General features: G+C 40.5%; 1 protein-coding gene across 5 annotated transcripts in view; it reads right to left on the reverse strand.

Annotated features, from left to right (window-relative positions):
• MTHFD1L (methylenetetrahydrofolate dehydrogenase (NADP+ dependent) 1 like) overlaps positions 1–19,563 on the reverse strand; it is a 233,799-nt gene that overhangs the window by 171,241 nt on the left and 42,995 nt on the right. For all 5 annotated transcript variants that reach the window (XM_074990392.1, XM_074990388.1, XM_074990391.1 and 2 more), the window contains exons 12-15: positions 5,271–5,407; positions 4,422–4,468; positions 1,747–1,854; positions 831–905 (exon numbers count right to left, since the gene is read on the reverse strand). In XM_074990392.1, coding sequence (XP_074846493.1) covers positions 831–905; positions 1,747–1,854; positions 4,422–4,468; positions 5,271–5,407 — 367 coding nt within the window. The remainder of the gene's footprint in view (positions 1–830; positions 906–1,746; positions 1,855–4,421; positions 4,469–5,270; positions 5,408–19,563) is intronic.

A 19,563-nucleotide genomic window follows, 5' to 3' on the forward strand; every position in this document is an offset into this window, starting at 1 on the left:
ATTTTCAACAATATGATCTTAATCTAAAAAAAGTGCACCACAGCTCCCTAAGCACTTTGCAAACACCATTGCCACCCAGTGGTTGGAAAATACACTAATCAGGACTATGATTAAATCCTCAAAAGACTAGAACTGTATTATGGAACTTTTACATGGCAAAACTGGACATAGCAAAATAGCACATTTCCTGGGTGTTTGCAGCCAAACATCCCCTTCTTCCAATACTGGTAGGCTGTGCTACACAATAGCCTGGCCAGCTCAAGGAACATTTGGGAAGAAGGTTTATATGAAGAGAAACGGGAGGATAACCAGAAGATTTCAGGAACTCTGTAGTACGTCCCTTTTAAAAATGAGAAAATAAAATAAAAATTTAAAAATACTAGAGTAATTCACAAAAAACAAGAAGTCCGGCGGCACCTTTTAGACTAACAGATTTATTGGAGCATAAGCTTTCGTGGGCAAAAACCCACTTCATCAGATGCAACAGAGTATTTCAGCTCTCTCATGAAACTGCTCCATAATATATGTTAGAAAATCTTGACTTTTGCTGATGAAAGAGACAGTGTATAAAATACTGTTGTCTTACTTTGAGGGAAAAGAGATACTACTTGATAAAAAACACAGAGTTTGACTCTAATTATACCACAGGAAGCTTCTAGAAATGTTGCTAAATCCTTAAGGAAAGCCAAGTCCTTGAGGAAAGACTGTATTACATGAAGGAACTTTCCACTACAAATCTCCATTTAACTGGTTAAAAATAATTTAAAATGGCACATTTTAACAGCTCTGTTGCACCTGGGGAAAACAGGGAAAATACATTCATAACTTACTTTCAAGCGGGCAAGCTGAATAGAAGAAAATTCTCTCACACCATTAACTACTGGAACCAGTCTATTGTACAAAGCCTAAAAAAATTCCAAACACGAGAGAAAATGTTGCAATGAAAATACACAAACACAATAATAGTCAAATGTGATTTAAATCGTTTATATTATGATTTCATTAAGAATTTTGGAACAAAGAATTATTAGCACATTAGCCAATTAAAAAGGGATTCTGACTAGAGACCAAGTTTTCAAAAGGTATAAATAACAACGTATCTAAGCTACATCATCATAGGTAATTTATGCATTTCAGCACCCAAGTTAAATTGACTTACAATGAGACTGAGGTTCCTAAATCTGTACGGAGTTAGGTGATTTTGCAAATTTTGATCAAGGTCTAAAATAACCCCTTTTGTAATCAGTGTCTGTAAAGATATTTAAGTGCACTTTTCTGGATTCAGTAGGCTGTCATGTCAATGAAGTAGTAACTAGCAGCAAATTAAGGGCGTAAGATAGTGTTCCCTGATTATAATAGAGCAGCCACTAATAAAGAAAGTTCCATTTCCCTTAATGGGGATTTTCAGAGCAACCAGGTAACAATTAAGTTAGAGAAAGGTACATGGTAGTTTATGTCCTAATAAAAGCCCTCCAGTACACACCTTATGTGAGGTGCTGATCCTAACCATAATTTCTTGCCTTAAAATCACGATGTAACTATATAGGGACTAACTAGACTATCCAAAGAAAAAGGTTTTGACAGAGAACCATATGTCTGGAAGCCTCCTGAATAAAATGATGAGGACAGAATGATGGTGAAATGGTACAAGAACTACAAAATGATATAATCAACAGAAAATATTTAGGTTTCACAGGAAACTTTTAAAGGAAGTCACAAATTGGAGATCTCATAGGTAAGCCTCACCTTATCAGACTGAGTGCCTTCATGCAAGATTCTTGCATCAATAGCAGCCGCCAGCAAATTATTAGCAGCAGTAATAGCATGGATATCTCCAGTCAAATGAAGGTTGAACTACAGATTGAAGTTGAAATATAAGAATTTACTTAACACTCTCCATTAATTTAATACAGTTAAATGAAAATAATCACTGGTTGTTCAATCTTTGGGATTGCAGATCACATCAGCCACTTTGCCGTGTTTATGATGAGACAGACTGAATATGTGACAAGCCAAACGAATTTACTGGGTCTCAACTCAGTGTCTGACAGACTACAGCCAGTAAGAAAAAACAAACACAGATGTCATTGCCCTTCACCCAAATGACCCAAGAATGAAATCTAATGCACTACCCACAACTCTGATAGATGCGCTTAAGTTCAAAGTCAAAGCAATGGAGGATCGTAACTTGGAACCAGAATATCAGCAGCCTTTGATGAGCTGACAATTTTCTAGTTTTCTTTCCTTCCAAAAGTCATTGGTTTCAAGATCAACAGGAGGGAAGATGTACTTAGTATGAAGAAAGAAAGATGCTCGAAGAAAATTATAAAAATTATGATATACTGATATGAAATGAGCTAACGAAACCTTTTCTTTGAATTGTCAAGTCTTACACTTCAAAGATGTATCCAAAAATCATACAGTAAAATCTCTGGTGTTTTACAGAATGATTAAGTCATCACCCATCTTCACCCTAAAGGATTCAGAATTTTTAGTACAATGACGTTCTGCAAATATTTTAAGACGACGCTCTTACGTAACTCTTCCCCTGTACTTTTTGATAAATTCACATAAAAGGGGTTGCACACATTCAGTAAGAACAGAAGTGACCATTAAATCTATTTCATTCGTTTTATCATTTGAACAAAAACTTGTTCATAACCATGACCAAGGAACGTGGAAAAAACTTCATGATTTAGTTAGATATAAGGGAGAACTGGAATTTGCTGGAAACAAATTTAATATTTACATTAAAATAGCACCAAGAGCTCACAGTCAGGATCTATTCTCTCCCATGTTAGATGCTGTACAAAAATATACAAAGACGCGTTTGGTGCAGACACCATAAAAGTTTAAGAGTGACACGGAAGGAATAGCAATAAGGGGTCATATGTAAGTATGTGACGATCCTCTTCTACCTCCTTAATTTAGCCACTCTGCTTACGAACCATTTATATTTTGCTCCTGAAAAAATATAATTAGTGTACTGATAATATAAAACACTGTCCAAAGTGCATTATTTGAGCAAGAGTGAAAACCTTAGTGAGACTAATAGGATCTTCCCCAGTGAAAAAATTTTGGATGTATTCACCAGATGGAGCAATTTGGTCTATTTCAAAGGCAAGCACGTGTTCTTCAGAAGCACCTGAGGCACAGGAATAAACTAATCTTTGGCAGAGATGCATCTGGAGGTTCTAGAGGGATGAATTCTACCAGAGGCAGGAAAAAAAAAAATCTTACATTTTCTGAGTAGACATGTTAATGAGGCTGCTCAAGAGACATCCATCTACACGCATCGCTATTTTTGAATAAAATTATTTTCCTTTTATTTTCCAGGTGTTTATCAAAAGCGCCTATCTTTTGTGACATTTTCTCAAAACAATGGCAGGAAGGTACCATTATTAAAGACTGGCCAAACTGGTTAAACATAACCTAGTTTGGCTACAGAGGGTGGAACATCTTTTGCACCAATGCCATGTCTACACTAGAGAGTTTTGTCAACAGAAGGGGCCTTCTGTTGACATAACTCAGGGAGCATCTACATGCTTAAAGCGTTCTGTTGACAGGTTCTTGACAGAACTCTGCACTTGCTTTGACAGGATTATCCCTCAAAAATTTGAAGCATAACACTCTATTGACGGGAGTACTGTCGACAGGAGTGCAGCGTAGACACTTCTGTCAATAGGGCTTCTGGTTGCTGGGCAGCCCTTTGCAGAAATGCCATTCCACTCTCTGGCACCAGAGGGCAGTGCAGTCTGGCAGTTCTCTGTCGACAGAACAAGTTGTGTGTAGCAGAAATCTGTAGAGAGGTTCTGTTGAGCTTTGTCTGTTAACTGTCGACAGATGCTTCTAGCCGTAGACGTAGCCCAAATAAATAAGAAATCTGTATTTAAAATTAAGTCATTCTTGAAACAACTGGGCCTCTCTGTTCCTTCCCTCATCTACAATAAACAAATAGCTATTCACATATTTTGCAAGAGGTATATAGGCAAGGAACACTTAGCAACAGCATGTTAGATACTGTTGCTTCTCCTTGTATCTTATTCACAGCTGTTAGACTTCAGTATGCTGGAAGTCTGGTAGTGTTTGACTACAAGTTGGAACTTCATGCAATATTTTTGATTATGTTTATCACCATGATTCTAGAATTGAAGCAGCTACCTGCTGTTAAGACTTGGAAAATTCTATACACAACCTAGTAGAAACCCATGAAAGCCTGCCTTCCACATAACTGTGGTGTAGGGCCTGAGCTTTCAGTGACTGGAGGGAAAAGCAAACCTCTGCCATTTTATCTTCCGACATACAGATATGTCTTGAGTACTTATCTGGATCATGCCCCTAGTTGGCTGTCTGCACACATGCCTAACACTGAAAGCCAAGGGAGCAGATGTTAATGGCCTTTTTTCAATCATGTGTCTTACCTCTTCCATTGGAATGACTTGAGCATATCCACCACCAGCTGCCCCACCTGAGCAATTAAACATACGATCATGTCAGATTCACACCAATTCTGAAAGAACCCGTAAATGCACAAGAAATAAAGCATGCTACTCTGGTATTAAAATATAACCAATATTTTAATTTCTACAGTGAAAATAACTCAAAACACTGGAACCAAAAAGTTTACTGATGATAAAAGTCACCAGCAGTTAGACAATGATCTCAGTGAGAAATGCTATAAACCTAGTAAGACAAAATCTGTCAAAACAACACATTTCCACCTCTCTGCACTCATTTGTAAGTGAACCTCTAGCACAACATACCAACTTCTCAGGATTTTATTATTTCAAATATATTGGATACATTTAAGATTCTCCCTCAAGGTTAATTCATTTATCATTAAACCTGAGGAAGACACAGAACGCATCACAAAAAAGAATTAAATCTTGACCTGTTTAGCAGAATGCTTGTTTTCATCACTTTACTTGATGAACATCTCAGACTCCCATCTATATTTTGCAGCAATGCTACGCATGTTTGCATAATAATTTAAAGAAATAGCCATAAAGTTATAGATGGTCAAAAACTCCATCTTCTTGCCAATTCAATATTGTTGTCCTCATTACGTTCTCTAGCATTTTGTATATTTATCTCATTCGTACTGAAGGTTCTTAAAGGAAGCTTGTAAATATTAGTTATGTTAGTCAGGCAAATCGATATCTACCAACCAATTCACGCTCAACAAATTACCAAAGGAGAGGAAAACAAACAGAAAGCCCAAAATGCAAGATTTCACGATAAAGGAAGCAACTTCTGCAAACATGAAGTACCTTTAACTCCAAAAGTAGGTCCCTGGGAAGGTTGCCTTAGGCATGCAAAAGAATTCACATTAAGATGTGCAGTTAGAGCTTGAACTAGACCAATCGTGACAGTGCTTTTCCCCTCTCCAAGGGGTGTAGGTGTCATCCTAAAACCAGAGAGAAAAAGACTCATCAGTATTTCTACTGATGTCAATCAAGCAAATATAACAACATACTTCTTTCTAACTGAATTAAGAGAATACGTACAATGGATTTCAACAAGATTGTACTACGACTACAAAACATATCATGCCCTAGCTAAAGTTTAAATACTGATGTACTTGCATCTTCTATTTGAACAATTTACTAGGACAGCAGAAAAAACAGAAAGTTATTTTAGCAAAAATTCTGAGAGCTATTAAATTTTATTGACACAAAAAATCTAACTAGTCTAATAAACAAGTCATGCATGAGAATACTAAGCATGAAATTGAGCTTCTTGTGTAATAAACCATGGTTCTTTAAAAATTTCCTACTGCTCAACACATAAATGAAATACTACTGAATATTTCATGAAAGCAACACAGCTCTTGTTTGAAAGTTTTGACTACCTTGTTAACATTCCAACTCCTCTAATTCTCAGCAACAAGTCAAGAAGGAGATTTGTTGAAAGGAAAAAAGAGAAGAGAAACAAGAAGAAAGAGGGGAAAAAAGGAGAAAAGAGAAACAGAAAGAAAGAAAAGGAGAAATGAAAACAAACAATGAAAAAACAAAAAGAGAAACGGAAAGAAAAAAAACCTGGAACCTACAATAGTCACTATGCCCAGTTAAACAACATGATCTCTCAGAGCTTTCTGAATTCAGGACACTGAAGGGACTATTATGATCACGAAGTCTGACCTTCTACATATAACATAGAATCATAGGTCAAAGACTTCCTGTACATTGTCCAAAAAACTGGTTTTTGAATTACAGTAAAAGCCGTGTTATCCAGCACTTGGATAACCAGCCATTTTGTTAACCAGCACTAAGGACGGCTGCCCTGGCAGCTCTGCTAGCTCCAGCTGATGCAAATTTGATTATCCAGCTACCCCTGTTCCCCTGGGCTGCTGGATAATCAAGCTTCTACTGTACAACATTTATATTTATATTTCAGAAAGAGACTGAGTCTTGACTTAAAAATGTCTACTAACAAAGGATTCTTATTTTCTTAGTACCCGCTCTCTACTTTTCAATCAGCCAATGTGCATGCACAGGTAGCTCTTTTGCAAGATGTACTATGTGTAATATCAATGAAATAATCCAGGATACTTATCCCAGATTCACGGTTGAAGGCCAATGAGAAGGCACTTTCATAGGATCAAAAGGAATACTAAAACACTGTGCCGCACACAGTGAAAATCTTTCTTAACCAGTTGCCATAGTGTTTCCCTGCAATTTCTGCACAAATCGAAAAACAGTCAGAACTAATGCTTGCAGATAAACATGACTTTCCATGAGCAGTCTGAAATCACAAAGATACAGAGGGGCATAAAAACAGAAAAAGCTGATATGACAAGATAAACCTTAGCAGAGTTAACTGATAAACCCCTGACAAATGCTTTGGAGATGGATGGAGTGGCAGTGACTGTGACATCCTAGGATGCTTGGATAGAGGTTCTGGCTAATATTTGACCTGGAATTATTTTCTATGCTCCAGTATAAGAGGTTCAAAAAGGATGCAAGCTTGTTGCAATTCATGTAGTCACACTTGGCCATGATTGCCTGACACACCGTGGTTTGAAATGGTAAGGTCTCAGGTGAGACAACTTTCTGTCCAAAAAATTCTAACCTTTTCTGGTCCACGTCATAAGAAGTAAACCTAGAGTAGCACCATCCACCTTGCTTATTTACTGCAGCTACTACCACAAAATTAGCTGCAGAGGATGGGAAAAAACAATTCTGAGGCTCTGGGGGAAAGCAATATTTCTTTTCTGCCCATTTACAGGATGCGTGTATGGTGGCAGGAGTTTGCCACAGTCGTTGCTGGATCCATGAGTGTGCATCATTAATGGGCAGCAGAAACCGGATGTATGTTGTTGACTGCAAAAGCCCTGCAGATTCAGATGTGAGTCTTCTGCTCAGGAGGTATTAGAAGGCTGTACCACACATTTTGCAGTGTCCTAGAATTGACAAAAACTACCTGCCGTTGATGGTGGTGGAGGCACGACTGCTTCCTTCAGAGACAAAAATAAAAACAGAGGTGTGGAGGGTTACCCCACACTGATACGGAGGAGACTGAGTGAATATTGCCTTCATTCTTCTCAATATCCTCTAGTCAGAGGGTGGGGGATTGAGGATAGAAGAAATGGATAAAGAATCCTGTGGTACCTGGCAGCACTGACAATCTGGAGAACAGGACCTTGGTAGTGACAAGCAGAGAGGACTCTGGCTTGTCTAACTCTGACAAGACCCTGGAAGAAGAGAATTCCTGCAGTACTGAATAGGTCACTAACAAAGCAGCAGTTCAGTTTGGCACTACAATTGATTTAATACACCTTCAGGTACTGGGCCAAAAGACCTGAGTTTTGACTTGGTCGGTACCAACACAGCCAAGTGGGAGGACACCACGATGAGTTTGAAATAGATGATGCCAATCTGGAAGTCAATGGTACCAGGACCATATTTCTCAGAAGTGCTCTGGGATCTCCCTACTCCACCAATACTCCTCTTTCACCTGTACTATACTGAGTTGAGAGGGCAAGGCCGCCAGCTTCACAGACCTAGAAGAAGACTGGGATTTTTTTTGGGAGCTGTCTCCTTCTGGTAGGAAACGGAGCTCTCTCTCTTCTTCCTCCAAGATCTTCCTTCTTATGTGAAGCCTCAACGGAAGTTAAAGGGGCCCTAGATGTGTCTGGACACAGATGTACTGATGAGGGAAGTTCAGAAAGGAGCAAGCCAGCAACAGCGTTAATTCGATCCCCTAAATATTCCAGGCTCTGGATTTTAGCAGCACGCAAAAGCTGCACATTGGGGACAGATGGGACTCTCTCAAGCAACAGAAACATTCAAAATGGCTGTTGCTGATCAGGGTAGACAAGAGAAAGGCAGCATTTGAAACACAGAGAGCTATGCATGCCCAGCCAGCCCAAGTAAGCGCACCAGAATAAAACAAGAAGGAAAATCTGAAACCTCTCACAATCATCTAATTCTGTGTTAACAACAGTAACTAGAACGCTGAAATAACTGAACAACTACGAGAGAGAGAGACAGAGCATGAACAGGCCAAATACTCTACAGCTCCATTTCACACCAAGGCAGTAGAGAAGAAAGTGAGGGTGGTTCACCAGAGCATCCCTATTTTGAGGCATGAGGTTGCACAGAGTGCATGTGCAGGCCAAATGGGTGATGCTAATGGAAAATCTCTGATCAAGGGCTCAAGCGGTACATGCACACACCTGAAGTGGAACAGCCATTGGGAATTTTTCACTAGGAGGGTGGTGAAGCACTGGAATGGGTTACCTAGAGAGATGGTGGAATAGCCCCCCTAGAGGTTTTTAAGTCTCAGCTTGAGAAAGTCCTGGCTGAGATGATTTAATGAGGGCTGATCCTGCTGCAGGCTGGACTATGTGACCTCCTGAGGTCTCCTCGAGCCCTCAGGATTCCATGATTTTATGACCCATGGGGACACTACAAGAAAATTACTCCCACATCTAAAATTTAGTAGGACCAACATATGGCTCAAAAAAAAAATTCAAACATGCTCAAAATTATTCACTTGGGGCATTTATTTCTTTCGCAAGCAAGAGCAAACACAAATAAAAACCAAGAGTACATTTTCATTCACATCACTCCCACTGAACCCTCAAGGAACAGCTTTGCCAAAAAAGTAACACTTCACTATTTAAATCTGTGGTATCTTTACTGCTTACAATGAAACGAGTAGTTTACATAAGGCATATGACATTCAGGATTACATTTTAGTTCCCATGGAAATACAGGCATGCATGCATATGCTAGCCAAAAGGGGCAACTCCTATATGACAACATCTTCAAGACTCAAGCTAAATATACAATTCTAATTAGAAACATCTCATTTTCTTTCTCTAGCAACTTTGCAATGCATTGCTGTCCAGTGTAAGCTTAATTCATAACCACAAGGCAAAAAGAAAACTGAAATTCTCTTTTTGCAGAAAGTTATTACAAATGTCTGGCTTAGAGAGAGAAATTCGTTTAAGCTATTTCTTCACAATAATAAAAATAATTCTTAACCTGACACTTTACAGTTTAATAAAGAAAACACACAAACCACTCACTGTGTCACTTATTTACTTTTTAATCTTTAAATGGCAATACAAATATCAGGATGATGTGGATTTATATCTCATGATATATGCACAGTAAATCAGGAGAAGGATCCCCATGGCCCAAAAGCACTTAAAATGCATGAGATTCTCCTGTTCAGAGGTATTTAACTTTAAACTTTATTGGTATCACTGGGGCTTAAGTGTTTATTGACGTGCTCCCTCGAAGCTCAAAAGAATAAATATCCCATCTGCTATTAGTTATCACTTGGAACAACTCAGAAATGACCATCTAAAACTTTTGTGATTCAATTTAGGTAGAGATGATATAGCCATTTTTAGTCCTGTATTTATCCCCACCTACAAAAGTGTCATGTTTTCCAAGACAGAAAATTCTGAAGGACAGACAAGAATTTTCCCCTCCAGAGCACAGGGTACAATGGCAATTTCTGAAGTAAATGCTTCTCCCCTCACACCATTCTCTAGTTTCAAGGGCTGCACTTCCCAGTGTTGAAAAGGTAATTTCTTTCTTATTTTTGTTATAAATAAATCCATCCTATGTGAGTATACCTTACAACAATAACAATATAGGCCCAAGGGGAGTTCTGCATAAGTAAAGATTGCAGGTTAGGGCCCTGGAAATGCAAATATTAACAGACTGGTCAATAATTTAAAAAAAATCTAGTAGAAAAATTCATTTATTTACTGTTTTTTAGACTGTTACTTTAAAAATACTCTCTTTCTCTATTTTAATATGAAGGACGCAAGAACTTTCCAGGGATGAAATCCTGTCTCACTGTAGCTTAAGGGAGTTTTGCCACTGATTGAACTCACTCTAGTTTAAACAATTTCTTTGGGTATATGAACTTGACCCTAAAATCAGTCCAGTATATAATAAATGATATTCTAACTGTGATCTGATAAGAAAATGATAGTTTAAGAAAAATTCCTGGAATTCTTTCAAAATAAAAAGGGTAAAAACAAAATATACTATAGGTGTCATGTAGCTAACTCAGATTTCTGAATATCTTTGACAGACAAGCAGAATTTCACATCTACTTTAAACTCATCCTAAAATGGAAAATAAAGCATAGAATTGTATGAATATCAAGCCAAATCCAAATTCCTAAATTTGAAAATGCCATGGAAGTGGAAGTAAATTTCATTAATTTAGGCAGCAAGCATCTCCTGTTTCATGATCTCTAAGTTTTTCCTTTATGTGCTAATATTGTATATATTAAAAAATCTCTGCAAGATGTGACTGGCTTTTGGTGTTCAATAAGGATTACATGCTTCCACAGAGATAACAATATGACAACCAAAATGTTTGTTAGAAAAAACTAAGGAAACTACTCTACTAAAAAAGCAAAAAGAAACATGAACTGCTTCATGAGGAGCTTAGTAAAGAATCTTTAACAGAAGTATCTCAGCAGTGAACAGGTTATGTTAACAAAGAACAAGATGGGGATATCAATATATGCCTCTATGACCAAAACATGGGGGCAGGTATTAAGGGCTGCCCATGGGAAAGAGGATCTGAAGCAGTTGGGTGATAGACATGCATATGGACTGCTTTATTGATTCAAAATCCTTTTCTCTCATGCTTTGCTATGTTCCTGCTGTTAAGAGTAAGCAATACTAACTGGACATCAGCTCTCAAGGGGAAGATTAATAGGTGCCATGCCCTGTTGTCTTGCTGAGAAATCGCAATTGGCACACAAGGTACTTTAACCAAGAATCAAGTCTAAATGTGGGAGAACTGTGAGGTTACATCCCTGCCCAGGTAAGACAAGAGGCCTATCAGGTGAAGAATGCAGATATGAGACAGGAGTCAATGGTGCAGCTAGCCCTGTTATCATCATACCTCTGCATTAGGCACCTAGCCTACCTTCTTAGTTTTATGTTTTAAACAGTTTAATTTTTATGAGAGAACATTTATTTCTGCCAGCTCCAGACATCCTACTAAGTCTCACTCTATTTGTGTAACTGTTGTGTTACTAATTCCTACAAATTACAATATGGCTGCCAATAACTACAGCTCTGATACACATTTTTAGCAAGGTCATATTTGGAAATAAAAGCCTATGCTTTGATCTTAAGGAATACTGGAAAGAATTAATTTTAACCACTTGTTTTTACTCTGATACAGTGGATTCATGCTCATGTTTACATTCTTCTTTGTCTTTTGTTTTAACAGATTTTGAATACAAACATAAGAATCCCACAATCATGGCTCTCTCTATAATTCCTTACTCCCCCCCCCCCCCACTACCATCAGATCACTGATTTCCTGGCAAGATATAAAATTTTCCATAACTTTGAAAGTTATTTTTTTCAAAATACAATCATGAAACAGTAATCTGCATTTAACTTATAGTAGAAGTATTTCTGTGGGAAAGCCACATGAGCCCTGTCTGAAAGAAAAAATAAACATTCAAGCCATGAGATGATACGCTGCAGCAGCAATAACCTCTGCACAGTTGAGGGTATTGCTAAGAAGCCAGCAAGAAATGAACTATACACCTTTCAGGACAATACCGCAATGGGGGCTTTTTGCTTAGCTTTTTTGCTGTTAACTCCTCAGTACCAGTGGTTCTGGTGATACTGATGTACAGTGCACTGTGGCTGTTCTTGTACAGTACTCTTGTTCACAAAAGTCTGAACTGCATGATCTTGCAGCGTTTCCATTCAGAAGGGACAGGATGTGGTACTCTATGAAATGAATGACAGCCTCACTGAAATGGCTACAGTGATAGTTCTAGCCACCTTTTAAAGTCTTCTGAAGCAGCTATAAGACTTCTTTTTAAGCCTGAACATTGGTTTTATTGCATTATTGGTTTTATAAAATGGCATCACACTGTTACACTGCCCTCTGGGGGTCATCAGCAAGGAGTCAACTGGGTGCCATCAGATTTAAAAGCATGAGCCTCTACTGCTTAAGCTCAGAGGACTGTTAAGAGTATGTCTGCACTATACAGATCATATCTACATAGCAATGGCAACATACTGTCATGCTGGCATAACCTCATATTGAAGACACAGCCTGCAATAAAAGTGAGGATTTTTCCATTAATGCAGGATCATCACCGTCCTGAGTGGCTGTAACTATATTATCAGAAGTACCCTTCTGTCAACATTGCTGCACCTATACTGCAGGGTAAATTGGCTTAATTACATTAGCGAAAAAAACACCCCCCCTGACTGAAGTAGCTAAATTGTAGACCTAACTTGTAGGTACAGGCGAAGTCTACAGCTCCATTCAGATAATCATAAAACGCGACAACTGGAAGGGACTCTAGAGGTCATCAAATCCAGTCCCTTGCATTCACGGCAGGACCAAGCACCATCTAGTCTAGATCATCCTTAACAAGTATTTGTCTAACCTGCTCTTAAATATCTCCAAGGATGGAGATTCCACAATCTCCCTGGACAATCCATTCCAGGGCTTCACCACCCTGACAGTTAAGAAGTTTTTCCTAATGTCCAACCTAACCTCACATGCTGCAATTTAAGCCCATTGCTTCTTGTCCTATCATAAGTAGCAAAGAAGTATATATAAGAAATCTCTTATTCCAGTCCCTAAGGGATTTATAACAATCAAATTAAAACAAATGCATGCTACTTTGCAAGATACATGACTAACTGTTCAATGAAAAATTCTTTACTTTGGATAATTAGAAGCTGAAGTGCACCATCATAAGACTAAAACAACAAGTCCCATAGCACTTTAAAGACTAACAGATATTTAAAGCACAGGCTGTTGTTTCTGAAGATACAGACTAACTCAGCTACCCCTCCGATACTCATTATAAAACTTCATTTTTGCAAATTACCTCTACATAATCTTTACTTCCTACTCACTTTTCTTACCTAAATAGTGTGTCAGCCAGGATCACACCATCACTTGTTGCATATCTAGCCCCATGGTAAGTGACAATGAACTCTCAGTCAGAACTCATCATCTGTAAATCCTGACCCTCTTGGAACTAAGAAGTTAGCTAGCAACACATCTTTGATATGGCTGCAGTAGTACTTTTTATGTGATGCCTACTGAAACATAGTAATTTAAAACAGAAACGTATGGTCGATAAATTATATAACACACATCATCTTAGTTCATCTCAAAAAGCATCTATTTATGTTAGAAAAATATTAAACTACCCATGCTGGTAAAACCTAGAAAGCAGTATTTTCAGTGGCACTCAGTTTTATCACAACACTAAAGAGCAGTCAAGTAGCACTTTAAAGACTACCAAAATAATTTATTGGGTGAGCTTTTGTGGGACAGATCCACTTCCTTGGACCATAGCCATACCAGAACAGACTCAATATTTAAGGCACAGAGAACCAAAAACTGTAATCAAGGTGGACAAATCAGGAAAAAAAAGTTATTAAGGTGAGCAAATCAGAGGGTAGAGGGGCAGAAGTGGGGGGGCAGTCAAGAATTAGATTAAGCCAAGTATGCAAACGACCCCCTACAGTGACCCAGAAAATTCCCATCCCGGTTTTATCACAGCTTTCCATATTTTCTCACTCTTTACTTCAGGGATGGTGAACCTATGGTCCATAGGCCAGATCTGGCTCCCAGATTCCCTTGATCCACTCCAGAAGCAGGCTTCCCTACAATTTTTTTCATCTGGAGTGGAATAAATTTAGTTAACTGCACCAGGGCATATGGGAGGTGCACCACCAGTGGAAACATGCTGATGGCTGTGGACATTGTGGGCACTCTTAAAGAGCTGGGCAGCATTTGACTCTCTCCTGGGAGACCATGCAAGTGCTCAGCTTGCAGGGAACACTGCCCACGAGGCTCAGGGCTCCCGCTCCTTGCAGTGGGTGGGAAGCAGTACTACAGCTCCTGCATGGCTGGCTCTGCATGGCCAGGACAGCAAGCAGCTCTGTGCATTGCCATTCTCTCTCCCCTTCGGCTGGAGGAATGGCAGTGCAGTGGGGCACTCCCTGCAGGTTCTCCCCCTGCCACTTCCATTGGTCAGGAATCTCAGCCAATGGAAACAGCAGGAGGTAATACCTGCAGGCACAGGGTAACACAATCACCTGCGCCCCAATCCTCTGCCCATCCCACATAGTTCCTCCCTTACACACCTCACAATCCCAGCCCGCTCCTGCACCCGCCCTCCTGCCCAAGCCCTCTACTCCCAAACGCTCCTGCACCCCCTCCTGCCCAGACCTCCACCCCCAGCCTGCTCCTACACCCTACCTCCTGCCCAGACCCTGCACTTTCATCCCCAGACTGTTCCCTGATAGCCCTTCCTGCAAAGCGAACCTCTCATTATTTGGCCCCACCCCAGAGCCTAGGGGTGCCCACAAAATCTACTAGCCAAGGGCTCCAAGAAGAATCCAGCCCCGAGGAGAAGCCTTGAGCCTCAAAACCCATCCCTTCACGGGGCTGGAGTGTGAGGGGACCCTGCCGCATTTATTTGCATGAGTAAGGCAAGTGGCTCTTTTTTTTTTAATGCTTCTCAGTTAGGGGCCACATCAGTGAGGGCTTGTTTGTTTGTCTTCTCACTAGTGCGTGGGCCTGGATAGTTTTTTCTGTGGGGCAATGGCCCCAACCCAAGAAAGGTTCCCCACCCCTTCTTCGCTCCTTACATTATTCTGCTTAATTGCTTTCACTGTCAAGAAAACTGCAAAGAAATCTCCTAGTGGCAGTCACGTCATTTGGAATAGTTAAAAACAGACTCATGGGTAGCACAAGCAAGCGTAACAAAATCTATACAGGTTTCATATCAGATCTGTTACTATGGTATCTGTCTTGACTGGAGTCTTCTATGCTGAATGACAAACAAAATAAATTTAAGATGTCTCCACATACAATCAACTGCAAGAGTAGTAAGAAAACTGATACCTCACTTTGATATACACTTTGTAATGATCCTAACAGCTACTTAGCTTGTAATTCTTTAAGTATGGGAAACATACCAGATACAGTGTTGTTTGGCTGTACTCAAAGTGCAAGTAAGAAATATTTGCCACCTTGTGGCAACTTTTTAAATTCTGTATTCAGCTATCCAAACTGGATCTGGCACTTAACACTTCTCTATGTCTGAGATTTTGGATATCTTTTCTGAAATTAGGGAGAATACTCAGTATCTCCAGCACAAGGGTCTTCAGAAGGCACCTCAATGGACTTAACACAGTGGTGTCCAGTATGCTAGCCACTAGCCACATGTGGCCATTTGCTGGTTGAGCGTGGCTAGGTGGCTTGAATAAATATCTTTTCAAAATAACGTGATTAGTTGGCTATAGCAGTAGCCACTATAGTAGCTACTGCTTGAGAACTGGTTGGACACCAGAAAATGAACAGGTCCTTTTCTGAGGAGTTCTTTATGAAACTTGTGGCTATACAACTGAATCTTTATAATGTCCACAGTCAGTGGAATGATTGTGCTCTGGATATATGGCATTCTGAATACAAAAATATTTAGAATCATAATGAAGAAATGTATAATGCACAGGAGAAACTGGAGTAGCCTGTGAAATGCAGAAACACCTTGTGAAACCATGAGTCTCACTAAGTCATTTGACACTGTGGCCAAAACTACAGGCTTTTAAAGCTGCTTGTATTTTTCTTTGGTTTCAAAGTGAACACAAAAATCCAATATAAAAACATTGCTGTTAATTTTTTCCTGGCAGGATGACCAACCAGATGGCTGACAAGATCATTTCCAACTCCAGCTTTTCCAATGCTGTGCTGTTCTTTCACCATCCTTAAGCCCTCTCCTTCTTCCCCACAACATACACTGTTGCTTCCTTCCTTCACATCACTGTCAGCCACAGCCAACTGAGCAAATAAGTACTGTGGGGAGCCTGAACTCTATTCCCACGCACATTATTGACAAGACCACACACAAGGAAGCAGCACATTTTAAATTTGAAAAAAGTCACATTTAAGAACCTTATTGGCCCTAGACAAAAAAAAAAATCAATCAGCATTTCTAACCCTATTCCTCAGTAGGGAAGCACTCTATGCCAATCCTTATGTAACGAGTGACAATAGGCTCACACAAATAACTAAGTAGGGACCAACTCCATAATTCAATTACACAGGATGAACCTCCATGATCCAAGCACCCTTAGGACTTGCTTCGTCCCAAACCAGGTAATTTGCTGGACAAGGGGAGGTCAATACTAGCCCCTCCACTCCCAGCCCTGAGCCACACCTTGCCAACGCTGTTGGTCCACAGCCCATGTCTGGCTTTTGCTGCCAGCCCCCAGACTGTTGGGGCTCTGTGGCTCTGCTCACCCAGGGCTGTCAGGGCTCCAGTGCCAGCCTACTGCAGAAAGGGATCTGAGGGGCGCAGCGAATCACAAAATAAATGTAAGTCAACTATGTTGATACTACTGCTGCAAAAAGTTCACGTCATTCTGGTATGTATTAAAAAGTGTGTTGTAAGCAAAAATAAGAAGCAATTTTTGTAATCTACTCAGGCCTCACCTGAAATATTATGTCCATTTTATGATACCACATTTCAGAAAAGATGTGGACAATTTGGAGAAAGTTCAGAAAAGAAGAGCAAAAGGATTAAAGTCCTAGAAAATACAACTCATGAGGCAAGACTGGAAAAAAAGTGGGTGTGTTTAGTCAGGAGAAGAAAAGACTGTGGGGGGAACACAATAACAGTTTTTAAGTACATAAAATATTGTTACAGGAAGATGGGAAGAAAAATTGTTGAGAGGACATGAAGCAATGGATTTAAATTGCAACAAGGGAAGTTTAGGCAGGATGTTAAGAAGTTAGGGAGGTTAACATCAGGAAAAAAACTGCCTATGGAGTGGCATCTCTGACATTAGATATTTTTAAGAGCAAGTTAGACTAATGCCTCTCAGGGATGGTCAGTGATTCCCTTCCTTTTTGAGATGGCAACCCATTTTGACAACTCAGTAACACTTTGTGACCCAACTCAATTTAAAACCCAAGTGGGAGGGGCTGGGGCAGGAAGAGGAAGAGTTCTTCCCTGGGAAAATATTTTTTGGAAATCTTGATTTGCCCCCACCCCCAGCCTTAAACCCCTCACCGCCCCAAATGCCGCCCTCACCTACCTCACATGAGTGTCACTGCTGCTCTTTCACCAGGCCACTGCTGCACCCTCTGCGGGGCTCACCTCAGCCCTCCTACTCCCTTCCCCCACCTGCAGTGGGGGCAGTTTCCTGCCCTGCTGCACTGAAATGGGACTCAATTTAATTGGTTTAACGGCTGGATCCCTGTGGCCAGACATTAAACTAATTAAACTGAGCTCCATTTCAGCGTGGCAGAGCAGGGACTGGGATCTGGAGGAGTGAGAAGTGGCAGTTGTAGGAACTGCAAATGGCTCCTTAAGAAGCCACATGTGGCTCAGCCACCCAGCCGGCAATGCTCAGAAAAATCTAATGGTGACCCATATTTGGGTCCCGACCCATAGGTTGGGAATCCCTGGTCTAGATAATATTTAGTTTTGCCTTGAGTGCAGAGGACTGGATTAGAAAACCTTCAAAGTTTCTCCCAGTCCTAACATTCCATGATTTCTCCCCACCAAGCAACATTCATAATAGGCACTGCACTTTCTTGTAGGTTGCTGTCCTTACCAAGGCAGATTAGGAGATAAAACAGAAAGAGTGACATAGAAAACAGGGACATTATATGGGCAGTTCCTCATACCTAGAGCTCCCAAATTCCACCTCAATAGAGTTCTGCATTTCATCCATGTTCCCTCCTCAGCTACATCTAAAATCCGCATGTGTATGAAGACTGATGTAATAGAAACTCACTGAACTTATGCCTGGAATCCAGATTTCCCAATATGAATGGTGTGGTACGGTTAACTTCATTTGAGGGCTGCTATTCAGTCCACTGACTTTATCGCAAAGACGCTGTTATCCTTCTTGGGACTGGAGAAGGATGGTGGTCTGGGGAGAACCCGGGCCCCGCACACTCATTCCATGTTCCAGCCCAAGGACCCTGTGTGGCTGCTCCTGGTGGGGAGGGCTTCCCTCACCCTGGATGCCGCAGCTCTTCTCCCTGGGCCAATTCCCCAGATGATCCCTCGCTACCCCATACCTCCTCCAGGCAGTGGCAGCAGCAGCACGTTCCCCCTCCTGGATCGGCTCCCCCCTCCCCACAGGGTGATCAGTTCTTTCTGGCCTCACGTCGAATCTCAGGGCCACCGGGACAGAGGCCCCAGCCTCTCGTTGCTGAAAACTCCTCCCCTCCCCTGCTGTTCCTAGAAAAACTCCTCTGGCTTTCCTCCACTTGCCTCCTATGCTCTCCTCTATCACCCCTACCTCTCACTGTGCAAAGGGTTTTTAAACGCAGTTTTAAGTGGGACCAGCTGGCCCAACTGATTTAGGGCAGGCTCCTTCCCAGCTGCTCCCATTCCATTTGTTTGCCAGTTCAACACAGCCCTGCTTTTCCCTCTTATACTCACTCCCCTGTCCTTACCCTGTCATAACGGTCAAAAGCTGTGTTGTGATAGCATGGAAGAAACTAGCTGGTCAAGGGACTGATAGGACAAAGGCAGCTAAGAATGGCTCTCTCCTCTGGATCAGCTGGAAACTGAACTTTTGGATTTTGATACACTATTGCTAAAAACCAGAAGAAGTCACTAGAACTGGACTAAATCTAGCAATGAAAAAACTTCATTACATCTCCCTCTCTCCCTCTCCCACTTTATACACTTTGGTTGGTTGCCAGAAAAAAAAAGTGTTCAATAGCTGTTAAGAGAATGTTATGAAAAAGACCCCTATAACTTATCATTTCATAAAGTAGGAAAAATACATTATTATGGAATTTTGTTGTACAAAGAAAAAAAGGACATGCTGCAATCTAATATTTCATGGAAATGATTGCATATAAGTGAACATGTGATTAACTTTACATTCTGCAGAGCAGGTGTGTGAGAAAATATTTTCCTTCTAAGTGGGAGAGAAAGGAGGCAAAGGAAAGTGGGTGAGAAAGAGGGGCTGGGATTTCTAGATGAAACATAACATTTTAAAACAATCATGGGAACAGGGAATACGCTAAGCCTGCCTGGAGACATATCTCC

This window comes from Carettochelys insculpta, chromosome 3 (genome assembly GCF_033958435.1).
Source record: "Carettochelys insculpta isolate YL-2023 chromosome 3, ASM3395843v1, whole genome shotgun sequence".
NCBI lineage: Eukaryota > Metazoa > Chordata > Testudines > Carettochelyidae > Carettochelys > Carettochelys insculpta.